Source organism: Balaenoptera musculus, chromosome 9 (genome assembly GCF_009873245.2).
Source record: "Balaenoptera musculus isolate JJ_BM4_2016_0621 chromosome 9, mBalMus1.pri.v3, whole genome shotgun sequence".
Lineage (NCBI taxonomy): Eukaryota > Metazoa > Chordata > Mammalia > Artiodactyla > Balaenopteridae > Balaenoptera > Balaenoptera musculus.
In genome coordinates, this window is record NC_045793.1 from 78,087,600 (window position 1) to 78,107,457 (window position 19,858).

The 19,858-nt window shown below is 39.6% G+C and overlaps 1 protein-coding gene across 4 annotated transcripts in view; it reads left to right on the top strand.

Annotated features, from left to right (window-relative positions):
* Positions 1-19,858, top strand: part of ELAPOR2 (endosome-lysosome associated apoptosis and autophagy regulator family member 2) — a 185,674-nt gene that overhangs the window by 86,725 nt on the left and 79,091 nt on the right. For all 4 annotated transcript variants that reach the window (XR_005021329.1, XM_036864513.1, XM_036864514.1 and 1 more), the window contains exon 2: positions 9,023-9,143. Coding sequence is in view for 3 of the 4 variants with exons in the window: in XM_036864513.1 (XP_036720408.1) it covers positions 9,023-9,143 (121 nt within the window). In the remaining variant the exon portion in view is untranslated. The remainder of the gene's footprint in view (positions 1-9,022; positions 9,144-19,858) is intronic.

Below are 19,858 nucleotides of genomic sequence, written 5' to 3' on the forward strand. Positions count from 1 at the left end.
AGGTTATGTTCCAGCAAATCTCATTTCTAGGGTAAGCAGATGTGAAAATTAGCTGAAATGAGAGGGGTAAGGGTCCTGATGTGAGGTGTAACATCCACCGAGGGCACCTTTGGGGGAGCAGGGAGGTGGCTGCTAGTTTGGGGGAGGTGGTTCAGTTGGAAGGACAGTGGTGCTGGGCTGGGGTTTCAGCGTGGATATATGTATAGCTCTTTTTTAGATTCTATTCCCATGTAGGTCATTACAGAGTATTGAGTCGAGTTCCTGTGCTATACAGTAGGTTCTTATTAGTTATCTCTTTTATATATAGTAGTGTGTACATGTCAATCCCAATCTCCCAGTTTATCCCTCCCCCTCTTTCCCTCTTGGTAATCATAAGTTTGTTTTCTATATCTGTGGCTCTATTTCTGTTTTGTAAATAGGTTCGTTTGTACCACCTTTTAGATTCCATGTATAAGCGATATCATATGATATTTGTCTTTCTCTGTATGACTTCACTCAGTATGACAATCTCTAGGTCCATCCATGTTGCTGCAAGTGGCATTATTTTGTTCTTTTTTATGGCTGAGTAATATTCCATTGTATATATGTACCACATCTTCTTTATCCATTCCTCCATCGATGGACATTTAGGTTGCTTCCATGTCCTTAAGAAACTAAAAATAAAACTACCATATGCTCCAGCAATCCCACTGCTGGGCTTATATCTGGAGAAAACCATAATTTGAAAAGATACATGTACCCTAGTGTTCACTGCAGCACTATTTATTTACAATAGCTGGGACATGGAAGCAACCTAAATGTCCATCGACCTGGGCACTTCTATTCCTACGAAAACGTAAGCCCCACGAGAGCAGGGACTTGGCTGCTTCATTCCCTGTGGTATGCCCAGCATCTACACAGTGGCACGGGGGAGATGTGCCAGGAATGTGTATTGCAGGACAAAATGAATTGAGTACCTATAAGGCCTTGTTTACAGAGACAGACATTGAACTCAGGTTTGAAACATGAATGTTTTCCAACTAATTTCTTAAAAGCAGTCGTGTCTACAAATGCAGAAAAGAGAATGTGTCATAAATAGATCAGATACATATTGCTTTACTTAGCCTTAGGTTCCCATGGTAACTAACTTCATGTTCCATTTATAAAAGAAAAATCAGAATATAAATGTTTCTGCACAGTGCTGTGTGCTCATGTACTTGATAATGTAGGCTAAGAAAGTTTTTATTATGTCTCATGTGTATCTGCACTGAGTAGTCTCCTGTTTTTGACCTTCCCATGTAGTAGGAGTGCCCTCATCCATTGGAACAGGAGTTGGAATATTTGTGCCGAGCACTACAGTTTCAAGTTCTCCCTTTTTCCTTCCTGCTGTCTCGCGCTCTCAAATAAGGGTGCCACACACTTTGTTGAGCACTTAAATTTGAGGGCCTTGCTCCCAGAGGAGTTGCAGTCTCATCAAATACAGTGTTGACAAATGCTGTTGTCAACATTTCACATAAAAATACTCAAAGAGAAGGAGCCTTATATGAAGAAAATGAATTCTGTTTGCTTTTTTTGGTCCCTTCCCTCTGCGTACGTTCTCTTAGGTATCAGCACTATTTCTTCTTCTTCTACCTCTACTGCTTTTGACTCTGTAACCTCGAATTTGTGCTCATCTATTGGATCATTATAATTAAATGTGGTCAACTCTTAATTGACTGCAGAGGATAGGCAGGGAGCATCAGGGAACTGATTTTCTCGTGAAGGGTCACTGATGTGAACACATCTTATCCTACTGAAGACCAGGCATCTTTGTTGGTTTGTTTGTTCTTTCATTAGTTCACTTACTCACTCACCTATCTATCCTTCCATCTTAGGCTAATGTATTTCACTGCATATCTTCAGGCATATTATCTTCAGGCTTGGCCTCACCGTTGATCACACCCTATTAAACTAGCTAGTCATGAAGGAGCTGGTAAGTGCTAGAGTAGTTATAAACCCCACCTGTCTTTCAGGGCTTTCTCCTCAAAGCCTTTTCAGGTGGTTCGAGATTACAGAAATTTCCTCCGACTCTGAAATAATGATATAATGAGATCACATCATGCACATTTTACCGTTTTTCTAGAAAAATGGTCCTTAAAATGCAAGCCATTTGATTGCTAAGAAATGGGTATCTGGGGCTTCCCTGGTGGCGCAGTGGTTGAGAATCTGCCTGCCAATGCAGGGGACATGGGTTCGAGCCCTGGTCTGGGAAGATCCCACATGCTGCGGAGCAACTAGGCCCGTGAGCCGCAATCACTGAGCCTGCGCGTCTGGAGCCTGTGCTCCGCAACAAGAGAGGCCGCGATAGTGAGAGGCCCGCGCACCGCGATGAAGAGTGGCCCCCGCTCGCGGCAACTAGAGAAAGCCCTCGCACAGAAATGAAGACCCAACACAGCCATAAATAAATAAATAAAATAAACAAAACAAAACAAAACAAAACGAAATGGGTATCTGATAAGGGCTTAAGGAAAAATTGGCTGTGATGAGTTTACTGAGAAGTGGTACACATTTTACTTCACGGTAGAGTTGAGGGATTTTTGTGGGTAAGTTTTACCTGATAGTTTTTACTTGCACACTGTCTTGTGATGCCACTGTTCCACTTTGGTTCCTCAATCTTGATGCTTTCTTATAAAATTATGTAGGGTGTGTGTGTGTCCATGTCGGTCCTGTCTGCTCCAACAAAATCATAAGCTTATTGAGTTTAGGGACTATATGCTATATTTATTTTAAATCTCTCCCATAGCATTTAGGCCATAGTACTTATTTAATAACTAAGTGTCATATAGTAAAGAATGATGTATATTAATGTTAATATATAAAAATGATATATATTAATACAGGTGTAAATCATGACAAATGATATATGTTAATGTCAATATGTAAAATAGATGTGTATTGTCAAGATAATGTCAAGACATATATATACATATATGCATATTATTTTTATATGTGAGATTTATTTGAAATTTTGTCTAGCCTACATGTAGTTAAACTATAGCAACTGTCATCATAACTGGGAGGTGATACCCCAGGTTTTCCTTGAGCACTCTGAGGCTTTTGTAGTAAAATGACTTTTGTGTTAGGGGGTGTCAGAGAACACCAGAGCTGGTCAGTAGTTAAAATGGTAAAAACAGATTTTATTCAGAAACTATTGCAGTAGGGGAAAAGAGACCTCAGTACAGAACTGGGCTCAATTTCAAATACAGCATGAACAAGTGGGGATTTATAGTCAAGGAGCAGGGTGAGGGTCGCTGGATGAAAATTACTAAGAGGAAACATCAGGGGTGAGGGGGGATTCTAGCTAAACTGACTTGACAGGATTCTTGATAAAACTGGGTGATGCAGAGATGAAGACACAAGCCTAGAGGTCAAGGCTTCATTGGGAAGAGAGTTCAGAGGAGCCTGACTAAAGATTGGTCAAGGAGAAAGTCTTTTGTAGGGGATCCTGTGGGCATCTAATATTTATCTGGGTGTATCCCGACATTTTCTGTTTAGGTGTAAGATAACACAGTTTGAGAGTTTGTGCCTATACTTGAGTTGTGAGTGAGTAAGTCAGCGACTGTGTGTGTGTGTGTGTGTGTGTGTGTGTGTGTGTGTGTGTGTGAGATCATGATTTATATTGAGGGATAATCTTCCCTTAAGTGTTTGCTGATGTCTACTGAAAAAAAAAAAAAAAAAGCACAATGTGAGAGTTGTGACTTAAGTTTTGTTTGGGGCAAAATGAGGACTACAGCCTGGGAGACAGCCTCTCAGAAAGCTCTGAGAAACTGCTCCAAAGAGGTGAGAGGAGAGGGCAGTATGTATGCGATTTTGGTGAAGGGGCTACGTCCAGTCAGGCACACATTTTGGCAGAAGGTTGCTGCTGGTCCCGAGGAGAGGATATCTCCGTTAATGATTTTAGTGCTTTTCCAGATAAGAGGAGATGGAAGAAACTGGGCCCATAAAATCTTCTCCTGAAAATGTCTAACTATCTGAAGGCCCGTTCTGCCAGTTTTTTCCCAGAGCACAGAGTGCCTCGTTCCTGATCTCCACCCTGCACTCCTTTCAAGGTGTGTTGAAGGTCGGCGAAGGCAGTGGCTGGCGACTTTTTTCTTGCAGATAGTGAGCCACAGTTTTTCATACACACTGATCAGGAGGAACTCCATGCTGTATTTCTTCTTGGTTATTTCTCTCCTCGGTTCCCACATGTTTACAATGTAAGGTTTTCAGGGAATCCCGTCATTTTGTTATTTGGGGCAGTGTTTTCATGCCCCAATGTTTTGTGATTTGTAGACATGTCTAAATAACTGCCATCTCCTGAGTGGGGTCAGGCCAAGCCCTTCCTCCAGTTTATAATTTGGAGATTGTGGCTTGTCGGCGGATGTTCTGTTGTTTAGAGTGTGCTCGGACTCACATCATTAGGTTTGGTGATAAAATGTCAGGAGCCCTGTAATGTTGGAAAAATTGTCAGGAATTTCCCCTCTTGTCAGGAAAAATGGTGAAACATGTTGAAATAGGCAGAAAAGATGACCGGCTGTCCTGATTAGAGCACCTTGCTGAATGAGTTTTTGTAGGGGCCTGCATCTTTCTCTGTCTTTGAACTATTTTACAACACTGTGAGATGTAGGAAATTGATAGTAATACAAATGATTATTGTCCATAGAAATGAAAATGCATTTTATACTTTGGAATGCAATTGATTGTTGCCCTCAGGGTATTTCCCAGTTCTGCGTCTCTTAGTTAATTCATTTCACTTTCCTGATTGCCTGTTTATGTGTATTCTTTGAATTCTCCTTTGAACTGATGGCAATGGCTAACTTCCAGATTGACTTGTGAGTTAATGACTTAAATAAAATCTTTGACATGTATTAATGTTATATTTGTGTTAGAAAATTTTTACCTTTTCTTTTTAATTGCTCTTTGACATCCAGAAAATTCCCATTTCCAAGGGATCAGTTTAGCTCAATGTTTGCTTGGGTCTGTGGCCAGAGTTATGGGGTGTTATCTATAAATCTGAAAATGTATGTGCTATAGTTCTCTTTATTCAGTACCTTGAATACCATTCAGAATATTTTGGGGGCATATATTGTGTCTTTAGTGATTTTACTGCATCACACTATTTCTTAAATCTCTGCTATGGGTTTAAGGGTTGACTTCAGAAATAGATGAAAAAAAATTGTTACTGGCCCAGATGAAATAGCCTATTAAATAATTAAAAAAATAAAACCCATCTGGCAGGGGCTACAGTCTAAATTCCTGACCCAAGTGATGCCCTCTGCATGAAGTATGTTTGCATTTCAGTGTTTTTAAATTATAAATAAACACATTATAGCTTCCTACTGGAGTCCTAAGAATTTTGTAACTTAACAATAGCTGTGGCTCTTTAGATTTCAAGGGTATTCTAGAGGAGGCAGGTAGAATAAAGAACCACAGGAAAATTAATTGGCATATGACATCTACCACTGCAGCCAGAAAACACAACATTCTTTTTCCATGTACTTAACTGCTGTTCTCATCTCATAACTGGCAGCCTGAACAACACAGTGGCAGTGGTGGTGGAGAGTTTTCTTGAGCTTACCTATTTTATTCAGAGGCCTTTCTTCATTTGAAATTCATGCCAGAATTCTCAGCATCATTCTTCTGCAAGGATGATAACAAATTACCTGAATTTTACATACGGGGACCAGGATCTCAGTGGGATATGGAAATAGGAAAGTCTTCTCAATGCAGATAACTGGGAACAAGAGGAACAAGAAAACCATCATGCAACTGCATGCCTGGCCTAGGCTCTTCTGCACTAGGAGATCTTGGTAGGCCGAATACTATCCCACCACTCCCCCCCCGCAAAAGATACCTGTGTCGTAATCCCTGGAACCCGTGGGTATGACAAAAAAAGGCTTTGAAGATGTGAATAAGAATATTGAGGTGGGGGGTTTTCTGGATGGGTCCTAAATACAATCACAAGGGGGAGGAGAAGGCAGTGTGACCACAGAGGCAGAGAATGGCAGCAGCAATCAGAAACTGGAAGAGGCATGGAGTGGATTCTCCCCAGAGCTCCTGGAGGGAGCGCAGCTTGGTTGACATCTTGATTTTGGCCCAGTGATATAGATTTTGAACTTTTTGCCTCCAGAACGGTGAAAGGATAAATTTCTGTTGTCTTAAGTGGCTACGTGTGTGGTAATTTGTTGCAGCATCCATAGAAAACTAATACAGAAAGAGAGGGGAATCGAATGGTTTGGGCTTACCTGTGTACTCTCGTATTCTGTTTGAATGTGAAACGTCCTTATGATTACTGTTAGACTTCGGTAACCATCAGGATTTTATATTCAAAACTTTGACCACTCCTTCTCTTTTAAAACAGTAACCTTCTATTTTAAGCACAGTGGCGTTGTATAAACTGAAAACACTGGTCAGTAAACAAAAGGCTTGACTTCTGCTCTCAGCTATGCTGCTTACTAGCTGGGTATCTCTGAGTAAATCGCTTATCCAATCTGAGTATCATTTGAACAATGGGAATAATATTCCCTGTTTTTCCTAATCCACATAATTATTATGAGTATTTAATGATATAAATACATGTGGAAAATAATGCTCAACTATTAATTATGCTCCCTCAACCTATAGCAAAGTTATCATGAGCAATTTTGTCCATAAATCACTGAACACATGAAACATTTTTCTCCCTTAGATTAGATGCTAGAAGTGGAATTTGGGGTTCAAATTTTTTAACACGTTCAAGATCTTGGTACATATTGATTGTTTCTCTCCAGAAAGCCTGGACACTTGATTCTCTCATTGGATGCACACAAGTGCTCATTTTACTGCACTGTTAGCTCAGGGAGTTTAAAAAAAATTTTTTTTAAAATGTCATGCCAACTTGATGAAAATCATTATTTGTATTTCTTTGGCAAGGTTCAACTTTTTTTTATATTCTCCTTGGCCATTTGTGTTGTTCTTTAATGAATTGCTTGTGTTCTTTGACCATTCTTCCAATAGTTATTTGTCCTTTTCCTTACCAATCTTTAGAAACCCAGTATTCTTTTTATTTCATATTTTTAATTTTTAAAATTGTGGTGAAATATACACAACATCAAATTTAGCATCTTAATCATTTTAAGTGTCCAGTTCAGTGGCACTGAGTACATTCATATTGTTGTCTAGCCATCACCACCATTCACTTCCAGAACTCAGAAACCCAGTATTCTTAAGTTAGTTAACCTTTGCTATGTGTTTCTTCACCAGTTTGTTTTGTTGTTTACCTTTCCCTTTTGTTTATGATGACTTTTGGTGTACAGTGTTTAACATTTGTATGTTGTCAAATTTAGTGACCTTTATTATGTTTTCCTCCCTCCGTCCCTCTCCTCTTTTCTTACTTCCCTTCCTCCCTTTTCCCCCTCCTTCCTCCCTCCTTCCTCCCATCTTTCCCTCTGGGAAGCCTTTCCCATTTGGCAGTTTTTATTGATTTTTTTTTTACATATGTAGGTTTGCCCTCAGTTGGCAGTAAAACATATTTGAAATCTAGACTCTTGTCAAATAACTTAATCTTAAATCGTCTGTTACCAAACTTTGTAAAAAAAATTTTGAGTGGAAAAAATACTCTTCAGAGATGATTACCTGAAGTATATACTGAATCTTAATTCTGGGGAGAGTCCTAATGCAGCATAAGGCCTTTGCTTCCAGCCCGGTGATTACACCTTCTCTAACTCTCAGTCCCTTCTCGTTGTATCATAAGTGTGTGCAGAAGTTGAAGCAGGGGAAACAGAGACTCAGGTTGTTTGCGCCTTTTCCTGTTACCACTAGCTCCTTCCCTATATCATCCTCTATACCCACATTGCCCTTAAGAAGGATAATAATTCTACCACTAATAAGTGCTAACCCAGTGTAGCTTAACATGCCTAACATTTTACAGACATTATCTCAATTAACTGCCACAAGAGCCATATAAGGTAGGAAATACTATTATTGTAATTTTACCAATGAAAAATATGGTTGTTTTGAGAGGTAAAGTGGCTTGTCCAATATAGCACATTGGTTGTATGTGGAGGAATGAAATGTCAATTCAAACTCAGACCTGATTCCAGAACCTACCTTTTAACTGGTATTCTTTCCATGTATACACACACACACATCACATACACACACACAAACTTCCCCACCTGGTTTCCTGATGGTTATGTGGCGATATTTCCATTCACTCCTGTCATTGATACAGTAAAGGAGGCAAACAGAGTAGATTAAGCAGACTAGCAACTCCTAAGATACTGAACTGAAATATTTTGGAGTAGATTTATAACTTCTCTCATTCTTGAAACGTCTAATGACATTTTGTCCTCGTTCCTCTCAGCTCAAGCATCTCACGGGTGTAATGTGCTCTGAGCAGGGGAGGTCAAGTGAAGATAGAGGCCAGAGACAAGTGGGTTGGTCTTATTTGGCGATTGTAATAAATGGTCTGTGTTACAGTCTGTGATTGAAGGCAGCTTGCTGTGGTGGGGGAGATTGAGCCTGGGAGAGCTGCTTTAAAAACCGGTAGTCTTTTAGTTAGTATTTGGATGATTAATCATTCTACCTTCTGTTAAATTTTAAACAGAGTGAGAAATTAGGTCAATGGGAACAGTTCTCCTATTTCTTTCTTTGAAAAATTTGGACAGTGACAGCCTTCAATTTCCTAGGGTTATTTTGCTTTTACATTCATATCTATCAATGATTTAGAGCTTAAGAAGCCTGCAAAAAATAGGGACATTTGCTGTTACCTTTTGGGGTGGGTGAGACTACAGTTCCCTGGTCACCCCATGAGTGGCTTATTGTCGTGGCCCTCATCAGATCCTCAGTGCCTACTCAGTGCCTGGCATGGTACATTTCTGATCAAAATACTGCTTGGTATGGATGGAGTGGGGGAAGAATAAGGGTCAAGCAGAGAGAACAGTTTGGAACCAGGCTTCCAGGCAGGTTTGGGGATGACTGAGAAAGCGCAGTTGTCCCATTAAAATTGGCTCTAACAAAGGCTTGTCTTTGTGATTATTTGCAGGAAGATTACCACTTTGAATATACAGAATGTGATAGCAGTGGCTCCAGATGGAGAGTTGCCATTCCGAATCCTGCAGTGGACTGCTCTGGCCTGCCTGACCCAGTGAGAGGCAAAGAATGCAGTACGTTTTGACTTTTTGACCATTTGTTTTCCTGATTAAACCGTAAGCCCTTCATATGAGCCCGAGAAGTTACTTGTAGTGCATATAAAAGACCTTTGAAAAAAGGGACATTGATCTAGCAGAGCAAAAGCATCCTTTCTCGACACTCAGTGCCCTGATGTCTGGTCTGTAACGAGACACAGGCAATATTAAAGGGTGCTATTTTTATTTATTTGTTTAAAAAAATCTGGTTTACTGTCTTACTTGAAATTCTAAAGGGCAGAGTGGCAGAATTTCTATTTAATAGATTTCTTATTTTCTTTACATTTTAAGAGACTTTTCAAAGATTTTTGATACACGTAGTAACGTTTGGTACGCATAATATTGTTAAACACATTACATAAAATGTACCATCTTAATCATTTTTAAGTTTACAGTTCAGTGACATTAAGTACAGTCACATTGTTGTGCTTTCATCACCAGCACACATACACACGCTTTCATCTGGCAATGGATTTCTTTTTTTTTTTTGCCATAGAAATATTATAATTTGACTTTATAGTGTAACGTACAGAGAGAGTAGAGAATTGATGACTATCACATTCAACAGCTTGTCTTTTAGCAATTAAACAAGTTTGAAGTGCAACATTTTGAATTAACAGAAATATGTCATGAAATTTATTTTCATTTATAAACTCTACTTTTTAAAATCCTTGAATTTGGTGAGTCACAGTTTCCTACAGTGAAGTCGTCTTGGGGTGTCCTAGAGTTCAAAGCTGGAATAAGACAGAGAGATTATTTTGGTTTTCCTGCAGCCTTCCAAATGGTATTCCTAAAACCTGAGTTCTTTTGTTCCCAAATTGAAAGAGCAGATAAGCAAATTAATTAAATGGGGAGCTAATTCCTCCCTCTTCATAGAGAAACTGTATCTCTATTACCGGTTGGAGGAGTTTTAGCATAGGTGTGGGTTTACTGATAAAAGAGAGACAGGAAGACGGCAAGTCTTCGGAGGAAAATTAAGGAAGAAAGCCATTATTGGTGAATGATATTAAATGAATACAGAGAGAACCTAAGAACCCAGGTAACCAGGGAAAGACTTGGGTCTAGCAAGAATCTTAAGAGGATAGTGGCGTCAGTGGATATGAAGATGATCCAAGGCTGGGGTATATGTGGCCACCTGTGCAGAATGAGGACCAGCTCTCAGTGAGGGAGGATTGCAGTTAGAAGGGAAACAGCCTGAGTATTGCCTGTGGAATTAGCTCGTTGCAAAATTGCTTCTGTCACCCTCCTAGAAAATCCGTATATCATTTATCTATATTTGCGTTTTACTTGTGGGCTAATTCCTTGGTTCCTTGTAAACAGCCCTATTGAGGTGGAGTTGTGTAAGCATTTTGAATACTACTCTGTGTCTAAGTGGTGTGCTGCTGTTGGCTGGTACTGGCTTTTGAGAACTGATTGTTCCTTTGAAATGGGCCATGGTGGAGTATTTACACCATGGGAATTGGCAAACACTACAAATCAGGTGCCTCTTGAGAGCCGGTTGTTCAACACTTACCAGGACACAAGTGATTAATTTTATTGGCCAAGGGTTTAAAAATCTGTTTCACAATTGATGCTTCAATACAAATTATTTCTATTTGAATGCTGCCAGGGATGTTTTTGCTCATTATTTACTATGATCTTCCACAGATGATGTCATGAATTTGACATGCCAGCTTGAACTGCTCTAAGAACTTGGTCTAGTAAACTCACTATTAGTTGTTTATCACTTTCAACGATGATAGTACTTATTTTAAAAATGATACCTGGAAATGATACTACTTATGTGGTGGCTGGGGCATTTTTTATCTTGGTAGTTTGTCTGAAATCTGAATTTACACTTATTTTTGTGTCGTATACTTATATCAGCTCTGGAAGTTATTAGTCTGGCCTCTGATTGTGACTTTTTTTTGTATGGTAAAGGCAAGTTATTTTGAAACTCACTGCTGAAGGCAGTTATGGTAATAACTGAATATTCCTTCAGTGGTTTAGATTTTCTACTGCTCGTAATAGCTACCATTTCTCATATACAGATTACATGCTAAACATCGTGCTTGGAACTTTGCATCATTTTCTGTTGTATCCTCACAACAACCGTCTCAGATAGCTAGTCTTAGTATTTCCACTTTACTGATGAGAAAACTCAGACTTAAAGTGGTGAAATAAGTTACTGCAGGTCGGGTCATATAGCCAGGACATGGCAGATCTGGGGTTCAAGTACAGACATGTTTGATTCCAGAGCCTGTCTCTTACCCACTGAGTTAGATTGCCACTTTAAGCTGCCACTTGACAGCCTGGAGGAGCTTCCAGGGCCCCACTGGGGTGGGGATGGTGTGGCAAAATGCTCTGTCCCTGGCCATCGTCAAGGGAAGGTATTCGATATTTGTGCTTCAAGGATAAAAGAGGATGAAAGTGTTGGGGTTCAGGAGTGGCATGTTACTTGCAAGCTGTGCCAGAGTGAGGCCCAAACCTGCGATGGGGAGGTGATGCCCACAGACACTAGACTCAGCAGTTACATTTTGGTGATATGGCCCAGCAGTTGGGCCACATGAAAGAAAAGAAAAACGTGGAACGTGGCAGCTTCAAGTAAGTGAAAAATATTTAGGGCGATGGTTGTGTGAGACATAATTTCCCCAGATCCTAGTGTCTCTCAGTGAAGCAAAACCCAGAATGTGGCCTCGGTGGAAATTCCTATAGATTCTTCAAAATGTAATTAGCTAGATCTTTCCCCCTTTCTCAGAAAGAAGCAGTAGAGGAGGCCTTTCCTTAGGAAAGGGATTATGGGAATGTTTATGTAGCACCTGTACATTTTTTAAAAATAGAATTGATGGGCAAGCTATATTATATCTTTATTTTTTTAAAAAATCATGTAAAATCTGGCTACAAGGCTCTGAGTGAAGTTAATGAGAAGTCAGGCATCAGTTTTTGCTGTGGCGGATCGCTGGACTGTATGTGAGCTTGAGGCTTGCTGCCCTCAGGAAGTGGGATGCAGAGACCTCTGGTTATTAACTGACACAGCTTCTCATTGTCCTGCTGTCCCCTCTGCTCTGGAAACCTCAGTGTCTTAGGCAGTGCTGTAGTGGGCCACTGAAATGACTTCATCTCGCTCCTTCCTTCTGCTGGCTCCAGGCTTAGCTCCAGGGAACTTTGCTGCTTCTTCCAAGCCCTGGTGCTGAGTCTTGTGTCCGCGGGCATCACTCAGGCACAGCTTGCAGGTAGCATGTCACTCCTGAACAAGGCATTCATTGCCTCCTCCCAGAACGAGGGGATATAACCCCTGTTCTGACTCCATCCCTTCTCCACTGCTGCGTCACTTCCCTCTTGCATAAGAGTTTAAAAAATCTTCCCTTGACTCTCTGGGTGTCCTCTTGACTTCCTTAGATTGTCAAAAACAATAGTCATTTTGGAATGGTTGCCTGGATGGGGTACCTTCTCTCCCTCCTTCTTCTCTCTCTTCTCTCTTCTCTCACCAACCACAGAGGGGAGAAGGGACTTTTTGTTTCAAACCAAACCTTAGAAATAAAAGCCTGGCTACTAGGAGTGAGGAGGGAATTCCTTTACCTATTGCCTTACATAGTTTCAGAAAAGTCTAGAGCACTGAAGGGAAATAAACATAAGCTGTCTCTTCCTTTGGGGAGTGTGTATCTTCTATTGCTTACTCCTTCCCGTCTTTCTCCGCCCATGACTTCAACCTTAACACATCATTTTCTAATTGAGGATGACTATTTAAGATATTTGTAATCCCATTTGGTATGTTAGCATCAAGTTATAGTATTGTGGGCATTGTTTAATCTTGTACTTCAGTATTTATATAAACTAATATTCGGTTCTTAGATTAAGAAATGCTATATACAGGTTAGAAAAAAACCCCTTGACTACAGTTGTTTTCCTTTTTCCATTGTGTCTCTCAGATCTATTGTCATAACCTACATTTCATGGGCCTTAAGGAGTAAGCAGAGGTGACAGTTTGAGTCAACATCTTTTGATTCTAGTTTGGAGTTGAAAGAGAGGAAGGATTCTCATGGAAAGAGAGTTGCCTTTAGCTTCCTGGGTGGGATATTTAAAAATCCATTTTTGGGGGATCATAGCTCTTTGAAATGTAGGCTCTTCCCCAGGATTCAATATCTAGTCTATTTCAGTTGTGTAGCGTTGTTATTGGTATGGCAGCCAGTGCCTCTGGGCAAATTGAGTACGTTGGTATTGAATGGTGATTGCGTAGCATGCTGGAAGTCTGTTCTGTGGAATACTCATCCCAAGAAATATTTCATGTTGACAAAAAAAGCGTGTTGAGGTTTTTTGTTGTGAAATACCAATACTTTTAAAAAACGGTGAATGCTGTATCCCCTTGATGGAGGGATGCAGACCACATTTTCATAATAAAGTCTCTGAGAAACATGGTAATTATTTATAGAACATTTACTGTGTGTTAACTGCATTCTGTTTTACCCAGAGTTTCCCAAGTATATTTGATTATAGGACTCTTTTATCCAATGGGTAGTTGCACCCTTTTGCTAATTTCTGCATATAACGTTTTTGGAGGAACACATATTTAAATACACATGGCAGGCTAATTTAGTAAATTTTTATACGTTCTTACTTGTGCTATGATTTAACTAATTTCATACAACTTCTTTGCTCTGTAAGTCTCAGTGGGAGCATTACCGCATGGGTGTCCAGTCCCAGGCCTCCCACAGTTCGTGGTCAGGTGTGATATACACCTCAGATGAAACCCCAGATCTGCAACAGACTTGTATGTCTTGAGCAAAATATTTAGTCCACAGGTATTTATTGAGTTTTAATTTGTTCACTAAACATTTGTTGAGTATTTCCTAAATTCTTGATGATAGGGATCCAAAAATAAATGAACAAGAGATTCCTGTTTTTCCAGGACTTTTCATTCTAATAAGGGAGCCCGTGGGTAATAAATTATTTTGAGTATGGGGCAAAGTGCAAGATAGATACAAATACCTAGCGTGATCTTGCCGGGGAGGGAGGGAGTCAAGAGGACCTCACAGTGAAGCAGGTGTGAGTTTGAAATGCAGACTGAATCACCTTGGAAAGTTATCTGACCCCTGGCAGGTTTATCTGAAAAACTGTGCCCTGACTTCGAGTTGAGACAGGGATTAAATGCCATACTTAACGGGCCGTACGTGTTAATTTTCTGAGGATCTCTGAGGCGAACCCTGAAAGAAGGTGTTCACGCACTCGATGAAGCAGAGTGGCATTTGAGGCAGAGGAAACGCGGGCAGAGATGCAACTTAGAGGCAGCACTGGGTTTTCCTGGCGGCTCTGGGAGGTCTGGGAGGATGGCACTCAGGGAGAATGTGAGCAGGGACAGAGATTCTGACAGATCTCATAGGCTCAGTGTGTTACACCAAGGACTTTAACCTGGAGACGGCTATTCGCAGGTGTTTGAGGGCCTTAAATGGAATGATAAATGTAATCTATAGTGCCTGGAGTCATAATTATATAATAATATAACTTAGTGAAAATAACGATAAAATGTATAATAGCCAATCTCTACTTGCTGTATGTCAGGCAGAGCTGTAAATGCTTTACAGGTATTCAGTCAAACCCGGTCATCCCAACAACCTTGTGAAGGAGGCACTGGGATACCTCCCACAGGTAGGTCAAAGGCAGAACTGGGATTTGGAACCGAGCAGTCTGCCTCCTGGATCTGTGTTCTTAACCCCTATGGTGTCGCGCCTCTTTGGACAGGACTACAGTGTTTGTTGAACAAGTTGTTAGGCCCCTTCTTGAGGCATTGTGATCACCTTACATTTACCTCTTGATAGAAATATGATGCAAATCTCCTATAGGTAAGTGGAGTTTTTAAAAGATGGCATCTAAAGGCTCCGATATATTGCTTGGGGGTTTATTTTAATTGATTACTGACCTGCTTGTAGATTTTATTCTTAATTGTGTCTATTTTTCTGAAAGGTAAGGGAATAACGTTCTGAATGTAAGGCACATTTGTGTTATATCCTCAAATACAATGAGGATATAACTGCTTATATCCTGGCTTAGCGTTTTTTTTTTTTTTTCTGTGTCTAGAAAACTGTTGGTGCTTGATAACATATAGTATGCATTCATTATCTAACATGTATTAGAAAAATATCGGTATTTTTTCAACTACAGAAATTCTTAATTTAGAATAGAGTCCTGTTTCATTCTTCCCAAGAGGAGAGGAGCCGTCATCCTCTCCTGGATCCTAAGGCAGCTGCAAACACTGGGATATTTGTTGACTGAATAACCTTGGTGCCATCAAATTAGAGACTGCCTTCGGTGTTTCGTTTCCATAGGTGAAACACGGAGATCTAATCAGAGTAGTAAGACTTTATTCTACGTATGAAAGGACAGAAACATTTTGTCCTCAGTAGGCTTAGTTTGGGATGTTGACGCATCATATTCCAGGTGGGAAGAGTGTTGGAGTTAAATCTGCTCAGCAACACGCGAGTGGTGGATGAAAGGCAGCAACGCATGAGATTGTTATGATAACAGATCAGAAACAGGCTTTACATCAATTGTGTTTGATGGGAGCTATGGTCAAGGGAGCTTCTTTGAAAAAAGTGTTTTATGAGGAGATGAGAGAACTCAGCCCTCAAAACGGCAAAATCAAGGACAGAGAAACTATCAGGAAGTACAGGGTGACCGACACTTTCTGAGGAAGAGGAAAAGTTCAGGATGATAAGAATCAAAGTGTTGGGACATAATTGGAAGTTGAGAAAACGGATTTCACAGATGCATTGCTCTTCCCTCTTTGGTGACCTCATCAAATACTCTCAACATTTTCCTTCCCCTGACCTTCGCTGTTAGATTTTTTTCCCCCATAAACCTTGTGTCATCCTGTGTTCGATGAACTGGAATTTGTCGTCTTCCCCATCAAACACTGAAGTCAAGAAGCCACAATAAAGTACATTTGTGGGTTTTTTTTTTAAAGATGGAATCTACCTTAGTTAGCTTTTGCTTGCAAAAAAGATGGGAAATTTTAATCTAGGCTCCACTAATTTAATGGGGATTATAGCGGTGGTGTTACATGGATCAGTTTTCTATGTAACACCAGGAGTTAGTGATATTTTCTGGGGGGGTGGGGAGGCGGGGGAGCAGGTATGCTGGCTGATGAGTCTTCTCTGCAAAGCGCAGTGACTGTCGCACCATCCTAGCTGTTAGGGTTCTGTGAGGACCCATTCGCTGGAAAGAATGTTAGAGGTGAGAATTCATTTTCAGAGATGGAGAGGCAGTCCTTTGACTGAATATTCTTTTCAGAGAACAGTGAATTAGAGAACATTGGCCAGAGTGGTTTGTATTAATGTACTGCTTTGTATGTCTCCTGTCTCCCTTTCATTTTTGAAAAATGAGAGGTGAAAATTATCTTTTCTCCCTTCTCTGTCAAAGAATTTCACAAATCTGAACTTACAAACATCTCCGTGGCCCCCATCTTCATCCCCAAGTCTTAATGGAAAGTTAAAGGTGGTTATTGGTAGCATCAGGCTTTAAGAATTCGGTTCTGATCATTTAACTGTGCCACTTCAGACTCTGCACAGCAGCTCGTGTGTTAACTCCACGTGTGGCCAGGCAGCCCTGCTGGAACTAGAACTCACGTCTTTTGACTTCTGGGGCAGAGGTATGTTTTTTGAATGCTATTCGTCTTTACTTCAAATACGAACAGTGGATTTTTCTTAGCTTAGCTATAATAAAATCTTTTGGCTCCATGGTACTGCAGGGAGTCTATTTATTAGGTAGAGAGTCATAGGAGTCATGAGACTCATAGATAGTGAGTCTGCCTGTGGTGACTGTAGAAAAGTTGAACTAAGATGCTCTAGGTCACACAGATGAGGAAACTTGGCATCCATATTGGGAGGGTTTGTACCAGGTGATCTCGAAAGTCCCTTTTGGTCATTCTGATAGTTTTAAGTGTTATTACATATCATAATTTACTCATTCTATGATCACATCATGCCTCATATTCCATCATCTGTGAATTAGAGTGGAGTAGACCAATATAGCTCCTCAATGCTCGTGAATATTTACTCCTCATAGGAACACTGCAGTGTCTGCTGCTGTTAGAATTTGCATAGTGTTACCTTCTGTTATTCTCTTCCAACCTTATCTTGAACATGGCAGACAGGTGATGCACTCACAATCAGCCTGCATTGCTGCCTTGTGGATTTTGACAAGAAAAACACACGACAAATAAAATCTCAATGAGACAGAACAAAGATTCCCTTCAGCCAAGGGGAAAAAATGCCTTCAGTGAATAAGAACATTAGGAAGAAATGGCCTCTTTTTCTTTTTCTTTTTAAAAAAGTTTTATTGAAGTAGAGCTGATGTACAGCGTTGTGCCATTCTCTGCTCTACAGCAAAGCAGCTCAGTTACACGTGTATATAATATGTGTATAATATGTGTGAATTTTAAAAATATTCTTCTCCATTATGATTTATCACAGGATACGGAATATAATTTCCTGTGTTATACATTAGGCCCTTGTTGTTTATTCATTCTAAATGTAATAGTTTGCATCTACCAGCCCCAAACTCCCAGTCCATCCCTCTCCCTCCCCCCACCCCCCTTGGCAACCACAAGTCTGTTCTCTATGAGTCTGTTTCCGTTTTGTAGGTCGGTTCATTTGTGTCATATTTTAGATTCCACATATAAGTGATATCACATGGTATTTGTCTTTCTGACTTACTTCACTTAGTATGATCATCTCTAGTTGCATCCATGTTGCTGCAAATGGCATTATTTTGTTCTTTTGTATGGCTGAGTAGTATTCCATTGTATATATGCACTACGTCTTCTTTATCCATTCATCTGTCGACGGACATTTAGGTTGTTTCCATGTTTTGGCTATTGTGAACAGTGCTGCAACGAACATAAGGGTGTATGTATCTTTTTGAATAGTTTTGTCTGGGTATATTCCCAGGAGTGGGATTGCTGGATCATAAGAAATGGCCTCTTTTAATGTACTGTTTTGGAGTCTTCCTGTCTCACTTTCATTTTTGTAAAATGAGAGAAATTATTTTTCTTCTTTAAGAATTTCGCAAATAAGAACTTAGAAAAGAAAATGTCTGAGCATTCTCCTTGTCACTGGCACTGAGGGAGGAAGAGCAGCCGAGATTTGCTGGATTGAAGCCGATGTTCACCTTCTTTTTAGATGCCATTTCTTACTTCCTTTTTGTTTTCTGTGGGAAGAATTATAAACCTGGCAGGCAGTTGAAGCTTTAATTATCTGATAATGATAATTGATTGGCTAAATGATTGATGAAGGTAAAATTTATCATTTTTGAGACCCACAATCTGTGCATTATTTTCCCTGTTTGTACCTTCCTTAATGGCCGTGAATAATAGTAATAGTTGGAAGAGTGTTCTTCTTGTATAGTCAGTAATGACAATGCCTGCAGCTTTAACCTTCTTTTATTTATCTTATGTAAATGAAATGAGACAATTGAAGAAAATAGACGTATTGGCTCATCTTAATTCTGGAAGTGATTTAATTATTTCCCAATAAATATATGTAACTATTTTTTATTTAGCTATTAACTTAGGTTAACAGATATGATAGTTTTACAGTGAATTTATCTTAGTGAAATGTAAATTCAGTCTATTTTGAGGAAGATAAGTCTAGACTAGACTAGACTAGATGCTCCATGAGAGTAGGGACTATTTCCATCTTACTCACCAAAATACCCTTGGTGCCTAGTGTTTGCCTACTAAATACTAGATAAGAAATATCTGTTGAGTGACTTAGTGTGATTCCCATATACTTACCTGTAATGAGAGTGCATAGGCTCCCTATACCATCAGCATCTCATTGAACAAGTAAACTGAAAATTTTATTACTGCTTCTTATTGCTGTTTACTGTTTAGAAAAGAAATTTTAGTAATAACTTTGAATGAAAGTAGCAAAAATGGATGAATTATGAATAAAGGTAATTGATAGCCGTCATCTTCCATAGCATAACCATCATCTTCCATAGCATGAGGTCTCTGAAGGAAGAAAAGCAAAACTAAGAGGTCCTTGTGATGAAAAGATTAAAAATAGATGTTCTTTATTGTTAGGCATAAATCATAGATGATAATCAGCATATAAATGATTCAATTCAGAGACTATTATTTGGTACATTGTACGGGGTGGTTGCATGATGATAGTAAAGCTTTAAATTTTCATGTCATATTTTATTCTCAGAGTGGTTTTCAGTTTCTCATAGGACCACAAACAGCTCTGTGAAGGAGGAGGGGAAAGCCGTGTCATCCTTGGAATGTGAATGCGTGGAGGCAAGGAGGGTTAAGTAAGTTGCCCAGCCATTTGCTGGTTGGGGACAGATGGGTATAAATGTTTTTTTCCACACCTGCATATTTCTATCTTTATAGTAGTATATAGTATATATACTCTATAGTATATATATTATGTATAATAGAGTATATATAGTTCTCCTAGAAGAGAACATAGGCAAAACATTCTCTGACATAAATTGTAGCATTGTTTTCTTAGGTCAGTCTCCCAAAGCAATAGAAATAAAAGTAAAAATAAACGAATGGGACATAATCAAACGTATAAGCTTTTGCAGAGCAAAGGAAACTATAAACAAAAGGAAAAGGCAACCTATGGACTGGGAGAAAATATTTGCAAATGATGCAACTGACAAGAGTTTAATTTCCAAAATATGCAAATAGTTCATACATCTCAATAACAAAA